At 36.4% G+C, this 17,346-nt stretch overlaps 1 protein-coding gene and 1 non-coding gene across 2 annotated transcripts; one reads left to right on the forward strand and one right to left on the reverse strand.

Moving 5' to 3' along the window:
* Positions 1 to 14,575: 14,575 nt before the first annotated feature.
* On the reverse strand, positions 14,576 to 14,682 carry LOC138884429 (small nucleolar RNA R71). The gene has a single exon (XR_011404623.1). It is a non-coding gene; the product is annotated as a small nucleolar RNA R71 (small nucleolar RNA).
* An 835-nt stretch (positions 14,683 to 15,517) lies between these two features.
* LOC138884003 (uncharacterized) lies at positions 15,518 to 16,429 on the forward strand. Its single transcript, XM_070164739.1, has 2 exons — positions 15,518 to 15,868; positions 15,986 to 16,429. Exons 1-2 carry the CDS (start codon positions 15,518 to 15,520, stop codon positions 16,427 to 16,429), a joined length of 795 nt encoding a protein of 264 aa, XP_070020840.1.
* The last annotated feature ends 917 nt before the right edge of the window (positions 16,430 to 17,346 follow it).

Raw genomic sequence — 17,346 nt, forward strand, 5'->3', positions numbered from 1 at the left:
TAAAACAAGACTTTTTTTCATTTTCATTTTTTTTTATGGCAAGACAAACTATTTTTTTTTCTAATTTGTTTTCTTAAAAACAAAATAGAACAACGACTCTTTTTTTTTCTTTCTATTTTTCCTTTGCTTTTAATAAAACAAACTAATAGAACGTTTTTTTTTATTTTCTCAAAATTTCGACAGAGTTTTGACAGTTATTTGGGCATTGGTTTTTTTTTTCAAAAATAAACAATCAATTCCCTAACCGCTATTTCTTTTTTTCAATTTTAAAATATTATTCATGATATTCAAAAGTCAGTCAACACACAAATCCGGATCAAATAAATGCGCAAGTAGCAGCAAGTAAGATGCATCAGGATGGTCATTTTTTTTTGGTACACCTGTCCTAGACAGACCCAACCCCTGTGTTGAGTCTCCAAAGTCAAATGCACGTGATGCAAACAATCGCTCCTACTAGGGATCCGGCATGAAGCTGAGTTATTCTAAGTGAAAAAACCTGAGGCATATTGATCTAGCCCTGGCTTACCCAAACGGACAGTTTGAGCCGAAGCGGGGGCAACGTACCGGGAGCACGAAAGTCTACCCGGCCTAGTTACTTGTCCCAACTTCGTCTTATTTGGTATGACTTTAACAGAAAGGTGGGTCACGCGCACGTGTGCACCATAAATTTAGAAGACTCAGAAAGAAGGGGGTTTCGTAGCAGTTGTATATATTCATAATTCAAATAATATTAAAGCGGTAAAAGTGTCATTTAGCACATTGGGCATATATCATGTAAAAAAAATCAGATAATAAATAAAGCCAACTATAACAATTATTTTAAGCTCGAATTCTTGAACCCTGAACCAGTGGTTCTGGGAGTTATCCCCAGCAGAGTCGTCAGAGCTGTCGCACCTCCTTTTTACATACCCGAGAGGGTGCAAGGGAGTTTTTTCCAATTAAAGGACAGTCGAAACGGGATTTATTTCTTTATTTCAGAGTCGCCACTTGGGAGATTTAGGGTGTCCCAAGTCACCTATTTTAATCCCGAATCGAGGAAAAGAATATGACTCTGTCTATTTAACAGTCTTGCGCACCAGAAATCCGGATAAGGAATTCTGTTAACCCGGGAGAAGGTGTTAGGCATTCCCGAGTTCCGTGGTTCTAGCACGGTCGCTCAACTGTTATATTCGGCTTGATTATTTTGATTTGTAAAATACATTTTTATTGCATGATTTTATTGTTGCCGCTTCTATTTAAATTGTTTATAATTAAAGACCCTTCTTCGAATCGAATCACGCGTACGTGTATTCGTTTTATATATTAATATTTTTTAACGTGAAAATCGTGTCACGCGTACGTATACACAATATAATAATTATTATTTATTTATTTATTTTCGAAATTTTTTATTATATAAAAAAAAACTTAAGTTCGAAATTGTGCTAAAAATAAAATTAAGAACGTTCGTCGCTTTTGTATAATTAAATATTGAACCGCACATCTCGAGTTATATGAAATTAATATTGATATTCTCCGAAGAGTCCCCTTTTTATTAAATGTTCGTTCGAAGTTGCGCGAACGCATAATCCGAATTGCTTTTAGAAATATAATGAGGTTACGCGAACGCTCCCTAATCACGCAAAAGATTCTTAATAGTAGTATAGATTTTCCATAAATGTTTATTGCATCCATCTATTTTTAAATGTAAGAATCGTGGAGAATTACCGATTGGGATGCCACCAAATTTCTTGACAAAGAATTCAAAATTTATTAGGCGTTGCTACAAGTCTTATTTTACGCGTATGAATTATATACCTCAAAACTATTCAAATTTTAAAGAATTAATGATATGAAAAAGAAACAAACAACATGTAACTAAAAATACTGCCATTTTTATCGTGGATACAACATTAACATATCCAAAAATTGAATCGCATATAAAACTGGAAAAAGAATTAATTTGATAAACAAATTAATAGTTTCTGAAGAATTTTTATTGTTACATTTAATGCGAATTCTATTTCTACATATCCTTGACATAAAATGTTGCAATTCGTGCTTGTAAATCCCATATCCTTCTCATATACTTGTTTTTAGTCCAAAGTTATAATTGTTTGGTTAATTTGTTTACAAAGATTGAGTTTGAGATAAATAAACCAATTCTTATTTTCTGCCTATGCGACTATTTGCAAACACTTAACTCTATATTTTGTAAAAAAAAATCATTGACATTATTTCATATATTAAAAGAAATGAGTTGATCGCGTTCCTAAAATAACTAAGCCATTAGTTATTAAGAAAGAGAACTAATCTACTAATTGATTTAATACTATATTAACCAATTAAAACAAAACTGAAATTTAAACTAATAAAATTTAAATGAGTAGAAGACATCCTTATAATTCCAAACTTCATTTACTTGCCATGTTGAAGCTCTTCACAACATGAGTTTAAAAGATATGTACCTGATATTGGAAGCAAAAGAAAATGAAGATGAAAATCAGCAACAGTAATAACAGTGCAATAGCAACAACTGCCCAGCAACAGTAACAACCCAGTAACAGACCGGTGGAGTAGTAATCCCAAAAACAAAAGCTTTAAGCTTTAAATGTAACAACAACCATTAATACTAATTTCAAACAAAGAAAGAAAACAATATATTTTTTAGCTTTTATTTTTATTTTGAAAGCTTAAATATTTTTCGGAATTTTTCTCTCTTCTATTCTCTGTCCGTTTTTTTCTCTCTATCTGTATTCTTGTTCTGTCTTGTGTTCAAGACTTCACATATATATAATCCCATCCCATAAATCTTTTAATCAATTAAATCAATATTTTTTCTCTACCCAACCCATTATCTTTCCACTCATTCCCATTACATTAAATAAACATATCACACCACCCCATTATATTTTGTCCCCCATGCTTTATTTAAAATAATGCAAGATTCCCCTTTAATTTAAATTTTGTCCCCCCTTTATATTAAATAATCATATCACAACCCACCCCATTTCATTTTGTCCCCCATGCTTCAAATAAACAATTTCAAAATGTACAATTCCTAAACTACCCCTTCCGACCTTACTGAAATTACCAAACTACCCCTGAACGTATTACAAATTTACCAAACTACCCATCAGCTATAACACATCAATTAATCAAACTTAACCAAAATATAGACAATATGATCAATTTCTAACAATGTTCAAACAACAATATGAACATGGATGAACATCATAACAACAATATCACATGAACACGATTTTAACAACATTTCAACAACAAATCACATGAACACGAATTGAACAACAAAGAACAACTAAAATTTGATTGAACAATATTTTAGCAACAAACAATCCTATTTTCGGATTCAACAACAACAACAAACAAAGTATGAAGATTTCTAAATTCAATCATATTGAACTTAAAATCAACTCTAACAACATTACAACAAACAATTCTTATATTAAACTTAAAACAAGATTATGAGAACAATTCAAGCAATAATCATAAATGGTAAACAAGAAATCAAACTATACAAAATTCGGATTCAAGATCATCCAAACAAAGTATGAACATGAATGAATCTATTTTAAGACAACAAACATGACAGATTAAACGATTAAAACAATATATTCCTTTAATACAACTAAATTCTTTAAACAAATAACAAGATCGACGAAGAAACAATTATGAACTTAAACTTGAACTTAACAATATTAACAATTTCTAACAATACATAAACACATGAAACAAATTGAAGAAATAGTTGATTAAATTTCAATTTGAATCTAACAAACATCAAACTAACAAATACTTACTTAAACAATAATACAAACATGAAATAAACATGAAAACAACTAATTAAACTTCCATTTTAAAATCTGAAAATTAATTTAACAATCAACATGAACATGAACAAAACCAAAAAATCAAATATCTAACCATAGACATGAATAAAACAAACATTCGCCGATTTTAGATTCGAAAAATATCAAAACAAAATACGGACAAAATAAAATTCAAAAACTACTAACCGGATCGAAACGAAATATGTACGGACTATTTCGACGAGCCTCGACCTATGTAGGGACTGTTTTGACGACCCCAACCAAAACTCGACGTACTGGGCCTCGACTCAACCAAAGACCCTTGAACTTTGACGAAGAAGATGAACCAGTAGAAGCAGCACGTGAAGCAGAAGCAGCTGGTCATGGTCGAAGACGCAGAAACAGGAGCAACAACAGTTGGTCGATGTTGAAGCAGCAGCAACAACATCCATGTGCGCGGCGAGCAGAAACAGGAGCGTCTGGTCGTTTGGACGTGCGGATGAACGTGAAGATGAAGCAACTGGGTTTCTTTGCTGTTGCTGTTCAACGTGAAGACGCAGCAACTAGGCTCGAACTGGACGATGAAGCCGCAGCTCGGAGGAAGGAGGAGAAGCAGCGGCAACTGGCAGCATCGGCGGCGATAGGCGGCAGCAGTAGCGGCTTGTTTGGACGACGCAGCAGTAGAGGAAGCCATAGACGACGAAGCAGTGGCGACGGGGAAGATGAAAGCAGATATAGCAGCAACATGAAGTGAGGAAGAAGCAGCAACAACGTGGGTTACATCATAACGAAGACGATGAAGCAAAGGCAACGATGGTTAGAGCTCGACGAAGATGATGAAGCCAAAACAACGATGGTGTTATGGTGGAGCTGGGGACGACAGGCGAAGCTATGGGAGGCAGCCATGGATGGGGTGTGAGGAAAGCTTGGAGAAGAAGAAGCAAAGGGAGGGGCGGATGTGTTTCTTAGGTTTTTTAGGGTTTTTGGTTTTTTTTTCTTTTGTTTTGTTTTGTTTTTGTTTTGTAAAAATGAAAAAATGAAAATGAAGAGGGGGAGTTGGGTTATGGACTAGGTCGACCCAGTTCGAAATGGACTGGGTCGTAGGGAAGATTGGGCCATTTTTTGGGCCTATAGCTTGAAATTGAAGAAGAGGCCTAATTCCGACTTTCTTTATATTTTCGCTCTCTTTTCTTCTTTTATTTTTCTAAAACTAAATTATAAAAATACTTAAACTATTATTAAGAACTAAATTAAGTTATAACAGCGCAAATTAACTCCCAATAACAATTAACGCACAATTAAGTATTAATTAAGCATAAAATTGTATATTTGGACATTAAATGCTAAAAATGCAAACGATGCCTATTTTTGTAATTTTTAATTTTTGTAAAACAAATTTAATTACTAACAATTGTAGAATTAAATCCTATATGCAAAATGCGACATATTTTTGTATTTTTTATTAATTTAGCAAATAAACATGCACAGATAAATACAAATAATTATTCAAAATATCACAAAACATCACAAAATTGTACACCAAGAAAAATTACTTTATTTTTTTGAATTTTTTGGGAGTAATTCTCATATAGGGCAAAAATCACGTGCTTACATAACCTTAGCTTGAGGGATTAGGAGTTGTGTCCTATTTGCTACGTGTTACTTGTTGAGTACGACATATAGGCATGGTGACGAGTATCTATACGTGGGTGTCAAGCATGACCGTGAGTCTTAAACTGAAATTGTTGTGTTCTTAATAAGTACTACGAATGCCTAAGTTGTTGATTCTCTGTGTTGAGCAAGGATTATGATTATTCTCGTGAAAATTGCATATGATTGGGTATTGGTGCTGGTTGAGGTTTCTTTTGTGAAGTTAGATGTTGGAACATGTTTGTTTATAGCTGATTTCCCTTACCGGGACGTATTTACTTATACTGTCGATTCCCTTGTCGGGATAGTGTTGTTTCTTTATTGTTCCCTTGTCGGGACTCTCTTTGTGATTGGTGTTAAACTGTATATGTGGATCGGGCTGCACGCTGCAACAATATTATATGTGGATCGGGTTGCACACCGCAACAATATTATATTCGGATCGGGTTGCACTCCGCAACAATATTATAATTGGATAGGGTTGCACGCCGCAACCGTGTTTTTTATGAGTTGGATCGGGTGGCACACCGCAACAATGAATAATAAAAGTGGTTATTGATTGGTTACGACTTCCTTATTCTTTTGCTATAGATTTTAGATTATTCTTATGTTTTTCTCCTAAATTACTGTCGGTAAATGATATTTTCCCGCATCATGTTCCCCTCCCATCTTTAATTGTCTATTTCTGTTTTATTTTTCCGCTGTATATGATATAACTGCACAGGTTTATTTGGTAGTCTGGTCCTAGCCTCGTCACTACTTCGCCGGGGTTAGGCTAAGTACTTACCAGCACATGGGGTCGGTTGTGCTGATACTACACTATGCACTGTGCACAGATCCCGGAGCGACAACTTTTGGACCATAGCTTTGGGTGGCTGCCTTCAGTCCAGTCGGAGATTCTGAGGTAGTCCTGCAGGCATCCGCAGGCCCCGACATTCTCGTCCATCTTTATATTCTGTTTTCATTTACTTTAGAGACAGATTGTATCTTTCTTTCCAGACAATTGTTTGTAGTATTCGTAGATGGTCCGTGATATTGTGACACCAGTTCTGGGTAAAGATGTACTTGGTATTGTCGTACTTGTTTTGGCTAAGTTATCAAATTACGTCTTCCGCATGTCTTTAATTATTGTTAATATTTCACTGTTGATCGTATATTATTTTAAACTATTAAAAAGGGCTAAATAAAAGAGTTGGTGAATATATAATACTCGGCTTGCCTAGTTTTCACGAGTAGGCGCCATCACGACTCCCAAAGGTGGGAAATCCGGGTCGTGGCATTTGAAAAATTGAAGATTTGAATCCGAAACGAGCAACCCACAACGAGAAAAAGCTTAGCTAGGATGTGGGACCAAGAATCTTTACTTTTGTGGGACGGGTGGGGTCCACTCGAGATTTTTTAGGTCGTTAGGGGGGCTGCTTTGAGTTTAAAAAGGGGGGGAATGGGGGGTGGGGGTTGATTTGGTGTTCTGTAATGGGGGTAAGGTTGTATTGTGGTCTGGAACCGCGAGCCCACATGGGCTTGGGCTAAACGGGTTGGCCCGTATGGTCCGGTCCCAAGCGGTCTTAGGAGCCCACTGTGGGCCGGTCCAGCATGGAGAGACCACGAGCCCGGGACCAGCTGGCGGGCCTGGGCCAGTTCAACCAGGCCTAACCGGCCCAATGGCTATTTTTCAATTTTTTTAAAAAATTGGCCAACAGTTGGAAGTTTAAAAACTAGCCGTTGACCTGCCAATTTAGCCGTTTGGCTTTTTAAAAAATAGTCATTTGTCCCCCAAACTTTATTTTAACCCCAAACTTTTTATAATTACACTTTTTTCCTATTTTCAACTATAAATACCCCCTCATTCTTTCATTTTTACTCAAAAATCATCAATCTCTCTCTAATTTTCTTCTATAATTGCTTACTTTATTATTGCAATTTGTGAAAAATTGTGAAGTTGGTGAATTGAGGTATTCAAGTCTTCAACGATATACAATTTTCAAGAAGTTGTTCGTCAATTCGGTAAACTCATTCCAACCCTCACTTTGTGCATTAAATTAGAAGAATTTTTTATCCTACTTATAAAGTATGGCCTTGCGCAACTGTAAAGAGCGATATTTATAAATATAAACATGAATATGAACAATATTTGCGCTATTTATTTACTCATATAAATTGACGCATTGTTATTACTACTAATATTGGTAGAAGTGGTAATGATTGTGATTATCTTACTGTTATCACTTATTGGATTGATGAGGAATGGAAAATGCAAAAGCGCATTATTGTTTATAGAATAATTAATTCATGTCACACATGTAAGTTTATTGCTAACACAGTTGCAGATATTTGTAGATATTTTTGTATTAGAGATAAAATAATGTCAGTTTCAATGGATAATGCTTCTAGTAATACTAATGCTATAAGCTTGCTTACAACTACACTAAATCCTGCATCTAGTAATATTTTCCATGTTAGATGTATTTGTCATATTTACCATTTAATCGTCGGTGATGGTATGAAAATATTAAATATTGAAATTGAAAAGGTTAAAATGGCTCTTCATTGGCTTTTTTATTCAAACCGTAGAAGTAGACTTAGAGAATATTTTAAAAAATGTGATGAATTTGGCCTTAGAGAAAGAAAGGTTCCTAAACATTGTCCGACTAGATGGAATTACATGTATGAAAGTTTAGTTGTTGCATATGAATATAGAAACCCAATAAACGTAACTTTTAATGCTCGTGTTGGTGGTGGTGGTGATGATGATGATGATGATGATGAGTACCTTACAAATCAGGATTGGACTAATGTTAAAATTCTTGTAGACTTTTTAGAACAACTTCATGTTGCTACAAATGAATTATCTGGGCAATATTATTCTACTATTTCTAACTGTTTAGTTTATATTGCAGCACTTGTAGAGTTTGTTTACTCAATTTTTAGAGGGTGGGGTAATTTATCAACTTGCTATTAATTCTATGAAAGATAAGTTTAAAAAATATTTTTTCTCTATTCCCCTTATTTTTGGTGTTGCTGCCATGTTAAATCCTACCATGAAATTAGGAAGCCCTCACTTTTGGTATACAAATATTTATAAGGCTTTATCACTTTCAGATGAGTAATTTGCTACACTTGCAGATGCAAAAGCCTCAATTAAAATAAATGCTCAAATAATTTATAATGCTTATCAACTTGCCTTAGATCATGCTAGATCAAATGTTCCAATTATCTAAAAGAACTGCGGGCCTAAAAGCACTTAGTTCTTGGACGCAGTTCAGGGGTTCTCAAGGTGATAATATTGGTGATAGTTCACAACTAAATGAGCTTCAAGTTTATTTGTCGCAGGGACTTAAATCAGAGAATCCCGATGGCTCCTTTGATGTTTTGGAATGATGGAAGGACAAAGAAAAACACTATCCGGTTCTTTCAAAGATGGCTTGAGATATTTTAAGTATTCAAGCTTCAATAGTGGCATCGAAGAGTGCTTTCAGTCAAGCTAGACTTCAAATCGGTAATCATAGAGTGTCTATGATGGAGAGCTTGAAAAAATCAGTACTCTTTAGAGTTGTATCCGTTCGGAAAGAAGAAATTTTGGACTTGCTGAATCACAATCGGAGATAGACGAAGCTTATGAAGAAATGCTAGCGGAACTTGCGGAGGATGCTGCTTCGCCCGGAAGCGGTGATGAACAAGCTTCTTTTCCGCCACCACCAATGAAAATTCCTCCGAACCTTGAAGGATTTATGAAATTTGTTAGAGATAATACGTAGATTAATATGTAACTTGTATTTTGGCATATCTTCATTAGTTTTTTTTCCTTTTAATGGTGGTATTAGCACCTTGTTGTGCTCATTCCATTGGGGAGAGGAAGACTAAGAAAGATATTGCCATTTTTTGTTAATATTGTAATAATAAAAATTATAAGGCATTCCCTTGAATATTTCTTTACAATTTTTTTTTGTGTTTAAATTTGAATTAGAAGATTTAAGTCACAATTATGTAATATAATTTATAAGAAATTGCCTTAGATAAAAAAAATTCAAAAAAAAAATAGTCCGGAACATTAAGGCCCGTTTAGGCGCGTGGGCCCGACCCATTTAGCCCGGGACCATGTGGGCTTAGGCCCACAGTAGGCTGGTTCCACCCTCTAGGATCGTTTGGCCTGAGACCGCTTGGGCCCGTCCCGCCAGATGTTTGGCCCGGCCCATTTAGGACCGGGACTGGACCACAATACAGCCTTAAACGGGGGAAAGGGAAGGGACAATATTTGAAGGGGTATAGCGCGGTTTATTAAGGCGCTATACTTGGACGTTTAATCAACTTTATATAAAAGAGCGCTATACCTTAACGTCCAAGCTGGAGCTTGAATCTCAGCTTTGGGATGATTTTTTGGTGGAGTTTCGAGCTAGTTTGACTTGAAAATTTCAAGTAAAAAATGAACATGAAAAAAAAAATGATATGCGTATCACACTGTGTATCATTTGTATATCACATATGTATCGTATTTGTATCAATTGTGTATCACATGTATATCCATGTATACCTGTATCTGAGATACATGCGTGATACATCTTTGATACATGTGGCGTAGAAGGATTTTTTGAACACGATTTAGTTACGAATTTTGATACCAAACCAATCCAAATCACCTCCAATCTTTCTCAAATTTTGTATATTGACTTATCTTTATGTTTTCAATGAATTTCAACTATACCCATTGAAAAAGGTCCTTTTTGTTTAGATTTTTGGAATATTTTATATATATATATATATATATATATATATATATATATATATATATATATATTATATTTCATCATCTTATTGCTACCTAATCCATAAAATTTACTTTCCGTCTTGCATCTAATGTTGCTAATCACGCTTAAAAATATTGAAGGAGATTCTTGCGTGTGATTCTTTGAGAGAAAGAACCTTATTTATTTGGTTTTTCAATTTTTATATGTGTTTGGCTAGTTTTGGTAAGTCTATGACTAAATGCTAGAGGTTGGTAAATTGAGGCTTATTTGGACATTTTTGTAAGTTTCCCTTTTAATAATGGCACCGGTCATCCATATAGTTTCATCTAATCCTAAGTAGTTTAATAGTCAAGATGTCACAACTTGAACCTAGCTAATGTCATTAGTTAGAATCTCAGTAGCCTTCGAACATACCACTTTTAGTTACGTTTCCTTCTTCTCGTTAACTCAATATATGCCAATTAAATTAATCATCTATACCTCAAAATCTCAAACTAATCGAGGTTAGTTTTATGAATTCTCTATTGATTCATTTTCCTCTATACTCCATTCATTCAATTATATTGTATAGTTTATCTTTTATAGCAGTCATTGCCCAATTTAACAATGAGATTAGATAGCTACTTTAAAGGGTTGCTATTTAGAAATTAGCCGGCGTGTCCTAAATTTCAGCTTTTTAACTCAATTCTTAAGGACAAAAATGTCCTGAGTTCAGTGAGTTGTCCTGAAGTCAAGAGTTTTAGTTTAAAATTTCATAATAAAATAAGTATTAGTTAATCTCTAAATAACATACTCGAAAATGACTATATGTATAGTTGCCCCCACTAACATACGTCGTACGTACTTGTTTAGGGAAACACGTCTCAGCCTTAACTATTTAGAGGATTCTCCATATTTTGACTTTAAGTTATCGTTATTTCTATGTTAATTGTCAACTACAACAAATAGATTTTAATGAAGTAAGAACCAATTCACCACCTATGTGAAGTTTACATAGGGCGAATTCCTTGTTTATTATTCAACTACTCCTATCATCTCAATTTGTGTGATACAATTTGATCAGTTATGGAATTTAAGTAATATTTACATGGGTGTATTGTGTTCAAAAGCTTTTTGTCTGACCGGCTCCTATTTCAATTTGTGCTGGATCGGTTGATATTCCAATAATCAAGTGTGTTTGACATCAGTGACAATGCCCAATTTTATATATTTTTTTTTGGAATTTGTATTTTAAAATAACTTATATATATTTATGTGGCTATAAATTATCTTAATAAGTTAAAATAAAAAATTTAAAGTTAAATTATTACTATTAAATATACCGAGAAGGATCAAATATATCCCTGTACTATCAAAGAAGGTTTAAAAATACCACCCGTTATACTATTTGGTCATCTTAACCCCTACCGTTATGCTATCATTCAAATATACATTTTAATTGGACGGACTACCACGTGACGCCTCAAGATTAAAGAGGCCCATCTCTTTTTTTTACCCGATTCATTTCTCCTCTACCCATAACCCGACCCAAGTCGATTCTTTTTTAAAAAACCTAAACGAGTGGAATCTAACTTCCATGAATATCTTCTTTACTTTTTTTCTTTTCTTTTTCATTTCCTTTACCTTTAATTTCTTATATGTTTTTTTCTTACTCCTTACCTGTTATAACATAAACGATTGTGTATAGTCCATAGATTGATTTTGGATTTTCATGGAATTAGAAAATTTTCTATTCATATATCTATCAACCACATCCAATGAAAGTGCAAAGTATTTTGGTTTTTGAAATCATGGCCTTACTGAAGAAGAAAATGCACCCATCTGCTCTGACATCTTATTCTTTTGGCATGAAGCTTGGGCTAAAATTTGAACCAAACATAAATAGATTTCCAAGAACAAGAAGACTCAGATTCGATTACCAAAATTTTAAGGCTCAAGTTTGCATTTTTTCAGAAATGTAGAAGGCCACCACGTCATGCCTGCAAAATTATCGGTGGATTGTCTCATTCTTAACTTTGTCAGCATAGAAATTGAATATCATTACTGCCTCTATATATTACTCAAAGAGAGGAAAACGAAACGTGCCAAAAGCACATAGACGCAAGTATATGGCTTAAGTTGTGGATCAAAACATATGAAGATTAATGCCTATTTTTACGTGAACACTGTGACCTAGTCAAAGTATTTCATATACAACAGGTTTGGCTGCTAAGGAAAATTATTAAAGTGAAATGAGGGGTTTAATTGGATAGGGCTGTTTTTTAAGTGGATGGGTACGGGTCTAATTGGGGTCGTGTTAGTATTGAACCGGGTAACTTAATTTGAGGTGAGTCTCTTTTATTCTCAAGTGCCACGTGGCAGTCCGTCCAATTAAGGGGTATATTTGAATGAGAATATAACGGTAGGGGTTGTTGATAATAGACTAGATTTATGTAATTTGGCGATTGTTTATGCCCCAGCTTGATTATGTTTCACTGATATAATATAGTTAAATGATGTTAAATTGGATCTAATTGTGAATGTCACACGTTGCAGGAGTGCGTAACATGTATGAGGACTTAAAACTATAATTGGAGCTAAATTGAAGCAAGAAAAGCCCCTTGGAGCTGAGTACGTGGGAAGACGAGAGAAAGAATTGATGAAATGAAGACCTGGACTAGCACGACCGCGCTAGCCCAGATGGTCGATGCAGAATGATAGGGTATATGTGTGGTCACTAGCGCGTCCATTAGCGCGACCGGCTAGCCCAGCTCCGGGAAAGTAAATTTCAGGGGTAAAATTGGACGTTTGGGGGCAAATCCACTTAACCTATAGAAGGTCTAGCTCGCCCAAGAGATCATTATCAAGCTTTTCATATCTTAGTTCAAGAAATGGAGAGGCAAGAGGCAAGGAGGATAATTCAACATCGAGTTCTTCCTTTCCTCCTTTTATTTTTATGATTTGTGATGAATTTGAATATTGTTATGATGAACCATAGTATGAGTAGCTAAATATTTAGTCTAAGGTTTTGATGGAATCTATTGAAGGATGAACTTTTTGTTATGTTAATATAGTTTGCCTGATTTAATCTCTATTTGTTCAACTATGTGTTTGTTGTAGTTAATTGACAGGATCCTCAATTAGCTGTGCTTATTTAGTGTGCATAACTCGGGAGGGAGTGCATATTTAGGTAATTGTTGAACAACATCACTCCCAAAGTATATGAGGGATCAATAACTGCGGGTATAAAGGCGGGATTAGGGATAACGAAGCCTTGGGTGCAATCTAAAGTGAGCTGTAATAAACAAAGCTAGCTAGCGTATCTCGGGAGGGTGCGTCTAGTAAATTATCGTGATTACTCGGGAGAGATTTACGGTAATAGGAGTGCTCATGATTGATAGAGATGATTTGGTGATTCTATGTGAAGCATAACCGGAATGGATTCTATCAATAGGGGAAATCATAACCTTAGAACCTTCTCTTAATTATTTACAACTCAATCATAGTTAGTTTTCAGCTGCTTAGTTACATTCATTTGTAGTTAGTAGAAATACCCTCAATTGTTATTTACAAAGTTTGGGAAGTTGATTCCGTGGAATTTAGTAAGTCTAACGAGAAGTAATTGATAGGTTAATTCCTTGTGGGTTCGACTCTGGGCTAAATACTCATATTATATTTGCAACATCCGTGTCCTTTTTATAAGGTATAGTTGGGCGTGATCAAATTTTGGCGTCGTTGCCGGGGAACTAACAATGTTATCAATTACAATTGAAAGAAATACAAAAATTCTTAGTGTAGTCAGTTTTCTCTACACCCAATCTATACATTGAAATTTTAACGTTTGTTAACTTGGGTGTACAGGTGCATGCCTAGAAACTCATCGAGAACTGGTGAAATATTTGAAGCATTATCAGATCCCAAGAGAGTTTTCAAGGCCTTGAATCGGGCCAACCGAAAAAACAAGCAACTGAACAATTCGAACCAAACATGGGGGATCACGAAATAGACCCAGCAATACCAATCGCGCCAGAGGTTGCTCTCTATCTGGGCACAACCCACAGCTGAAAATCTAGCCACAGCGATTGTAGTCCCGCAGATACAGGCTGAATCGTATCAAATCACGAATAACATGCTGCACTTGTTGCAAAACAAGGGACTATTTTCGGGGTCACAAATCGAAGATCCTCAACAACACTTGAAAATTTTTCTGTCAATCTGCAAAACCCAAAGGTAGCCTAACGTAACTCCAGAAGCAATCAAGCTGTTATTGTTTCCATTCTCCGTGACATGAGCTGCCCAGACCTGGTTAAACTCACTCCCATAAATTCCACAACAACTTGGGAGGAGTTAGTCAATCAATTCCATAACAAGTTCCACCCACCCAACAAAACTGCTCAACAAATTGATGAAATTTTGAGTTTTAAACAGAGACCAATGGAGACACTGCATGAAACATGGGAACATTTCAAAGGGATGCTGGTCATATGTCCGCATCATGGTATTCCAAATCTGATGTTAGGGTAGCGGTTTTACATGGAATTGTCAAATAGCATGAAGAACATTGTTGATGCTTCAGTTGGTGGAGCATTTTTGAGCAAAACATGGAGAGAAGGCCAGAGTCTACTCGATAAGATGGCGCAGAATTCGGGATGGACAACCAGGAATGCACCTATCACTCCAGTGGTTCACTCAGTGCCCTTAGATCTATCCAACTCTATGGCTGAAAATATGGCCATCTTATTGACACAGATGAGTATACTCACTAAAAAGGTGGAAGAGTCAGGGCAGAATCAGCAGGTACACATCGTAGATACTACCAATGGGGGCTTGTGCACATCTTGCATTAGTCAGCCAATTGGTAACCAATGGAATGCAGAACATGATCATCATCACTACCCAGAAGACATAAACTATGTGTCTAATTATGGAGGCCAGAGACAGGGTGGTCAGAATTGGGGCCAGCAAAATCAGCCGTACAAAACAATCCAGTCTCAGTTCAACAATGGGAACATGGGAAGTATGAGACCTCCTAATAATATGGCACCTTACCCAAGGCCATAGGGATATAACAATCAGAATCAGCAGCAAGGGGTATCACCCTCCTCAGCAGCAGTATGGTGGACGGTACGAAGATGGGTTTGCTAAACTTGAGGCAATGATGCAGCAGGTTATTGGGTCTAATGCAAAAATTAGTGAGAGAGTAGATGCACACGATTCAGCTATCAAGAATATTGAAGTGCAGATGGGCCAAATTTCAATGTCTCTGAACAATCGTTCTCATGGGACATTACCTGCTGATACCCAGATAAATCCAAAAGATCAAGCTCGAAGCAGCTGATGGCAGTGAGTCTACGTAATGGTAGAGATTTGGATGTAGAGCAAGAGAGGGCTCGAGAAACCAGACAGGTTGAGACACTCATACTAGTGCCCATTAAGTTGGATGAGTCAACGAAACTGATAGAGGTGACAGGCCTGCCTGCCCAGGAAGAAAATAACATTCAGACTGAGACTGAGACTAAGAAAGAAGCTGAGACAGCCCATGAACCAGTCGTTGAGGTGGCAACTGACAAAGATCAATCCCAAATCATTGGGAAGAAGAGACATCCTGCACTATTCCCTCAGAGGTTGGCGAAGTACCAAAAAGAGGAGCAATACAAGAAATTCTTGGAGATGCTGAAACAAATCCAGGTAAATATTCCATTGATTGATGCTTTGAAAGAGATGCCTGGGTATGCAAAAATGATGAAGGACTTGATGTCCCTAAAATTTGATTTTCAAGACTTGGCCACATTTACTCTTACTCAGACCTGTAGTGCAGTGGTGACTAGACTAATTGCGGAAAAGCTGTCTGACCCAGGGAGCTTTACAATTCCATGCACTATTGGTAATTTTGCTTTTGCTAAGGCACTATGTGACCTAGTGTCCAGCATAAATCTTATGCCCCTGGTGATTTATAAGAGGCTGGGGGTTGGAAGAGCTAGACCCACCTCTATGTTGTTGCAGCTGGCTAACAGGACTGTAAAAAGACCCTCTGGTATCCTGGACGATGTGTTGATTCAGGTAGGGAAATTTGTGTTCCCTGCAGATTTTATGATCTTAGACTGCAAAGTGGATGAGGATATTCCCATAATTTTGGGAAGGCCGTTATTGGCCACTGAGAGAGCTCTCATAGATTGTGAGACTGGGGAGATAAAGATGAGATTGAACAACAAAGAGATAATATTCAATGTGCAGAAATCTATGAGGTGACCAAGTGAATTCGCCAATTGCTCTCTTATTTATGCCGTGGATGTAATCGTAGAGACTAATGATGAGATGCTAACTATAAAGGACCCTCTTGCTGCATATCTGATGAATGTAGATGAGGTAAATAGATAAGAATTGGTAGAATGGGTGTTGGCATTAGAGGGCAGAGGGTTCTGGGATAGAACTCTTGAATTTGAGCCTTTGTACTTAGAAAATAGAGAAACTACTCTAGACAAGCCATCCATCGAAGAACCCCCAAAGCTGGAATTGAAGCCACTGCCCACCCATCTCAGGTATGAGTTCCTTGGACCTGACTCCACATTACCTGTTATTATCTCATCTAGTTTGTTAGATGTGCAGGCACAACAACTCTTGCAGGTACTCAAGGAGTGTAACACTGCCATTGGGTGGAAATGGCAGACATAAAGGGGATCAGCCCCGCCTACTATATGCATAAGATTCTACTGGAAGAGGGGCACAAACCTTCGAGGGAACACCAAAGAAGGCTGAACCCCAACATGAAGGAAGTGGTGAAGAAAGAAGTGATAAAATGGCTAGATGCGGGAATCATTTTCCCAATCTTTGACAGCCGCTGGATTATAGAAAGTTAAATATAGCCACCTGGAAAGACCACTTCCCTTCATTGATCAGATGTTAGATAGATTGGAAGGGAGGTCACACTTTTGTTTTTTGGATGGGTACTCAGGGTACAATAAGATCTCTATTGCACCAGAGGACATAGAGAAGACCTCCTTTACTAGCCCGTATGGCATTTATGCCTTTCGGAGGATGCCATTTGGCCTATGCAATGCACCCGCCACATTCCAAAGGTATATGATGGTCATATTCACTGACATGGTGGATGACATAATGGAGGTATTCATGGATGATTTCTCAGTGGTGGGGAACTCATTTGATAA

Source organism: Nicotiana sylvestris, chromosome 12, assembly GCF_000393655.2.
Source record: "Nicotiana sylvestris chromosome 12, ASM39365v2, whole genome shotgun sequence".
In the NCBI taxonomy this organism is placed as follows: Eukaryota; Viridiplantae; Streptophyta; class Magnoliopsida; order Solanales; family Solanaceae; genus Nicotiana; species Nicotiana sylvestris.

What these genes read in the sequence shown, in the direction of transcription:
- LOC138884003 (XM_070164739.1), top strand. Translation starts at nt 15,518, where the DNA reads ATGGCAGTGAGTCTACGTAATGGTAGAGATTTGGATGTAGAGCAAGAG. An exon ending in AGATGCTGAAACAAATCCAG is followed by an intron (nt 15,869 to 15,985) that starts GTAAATATTCCA and finishes ACTCTTACTCAG; the next exon opens with ACCTGTAGTGCAGTGGTGAC.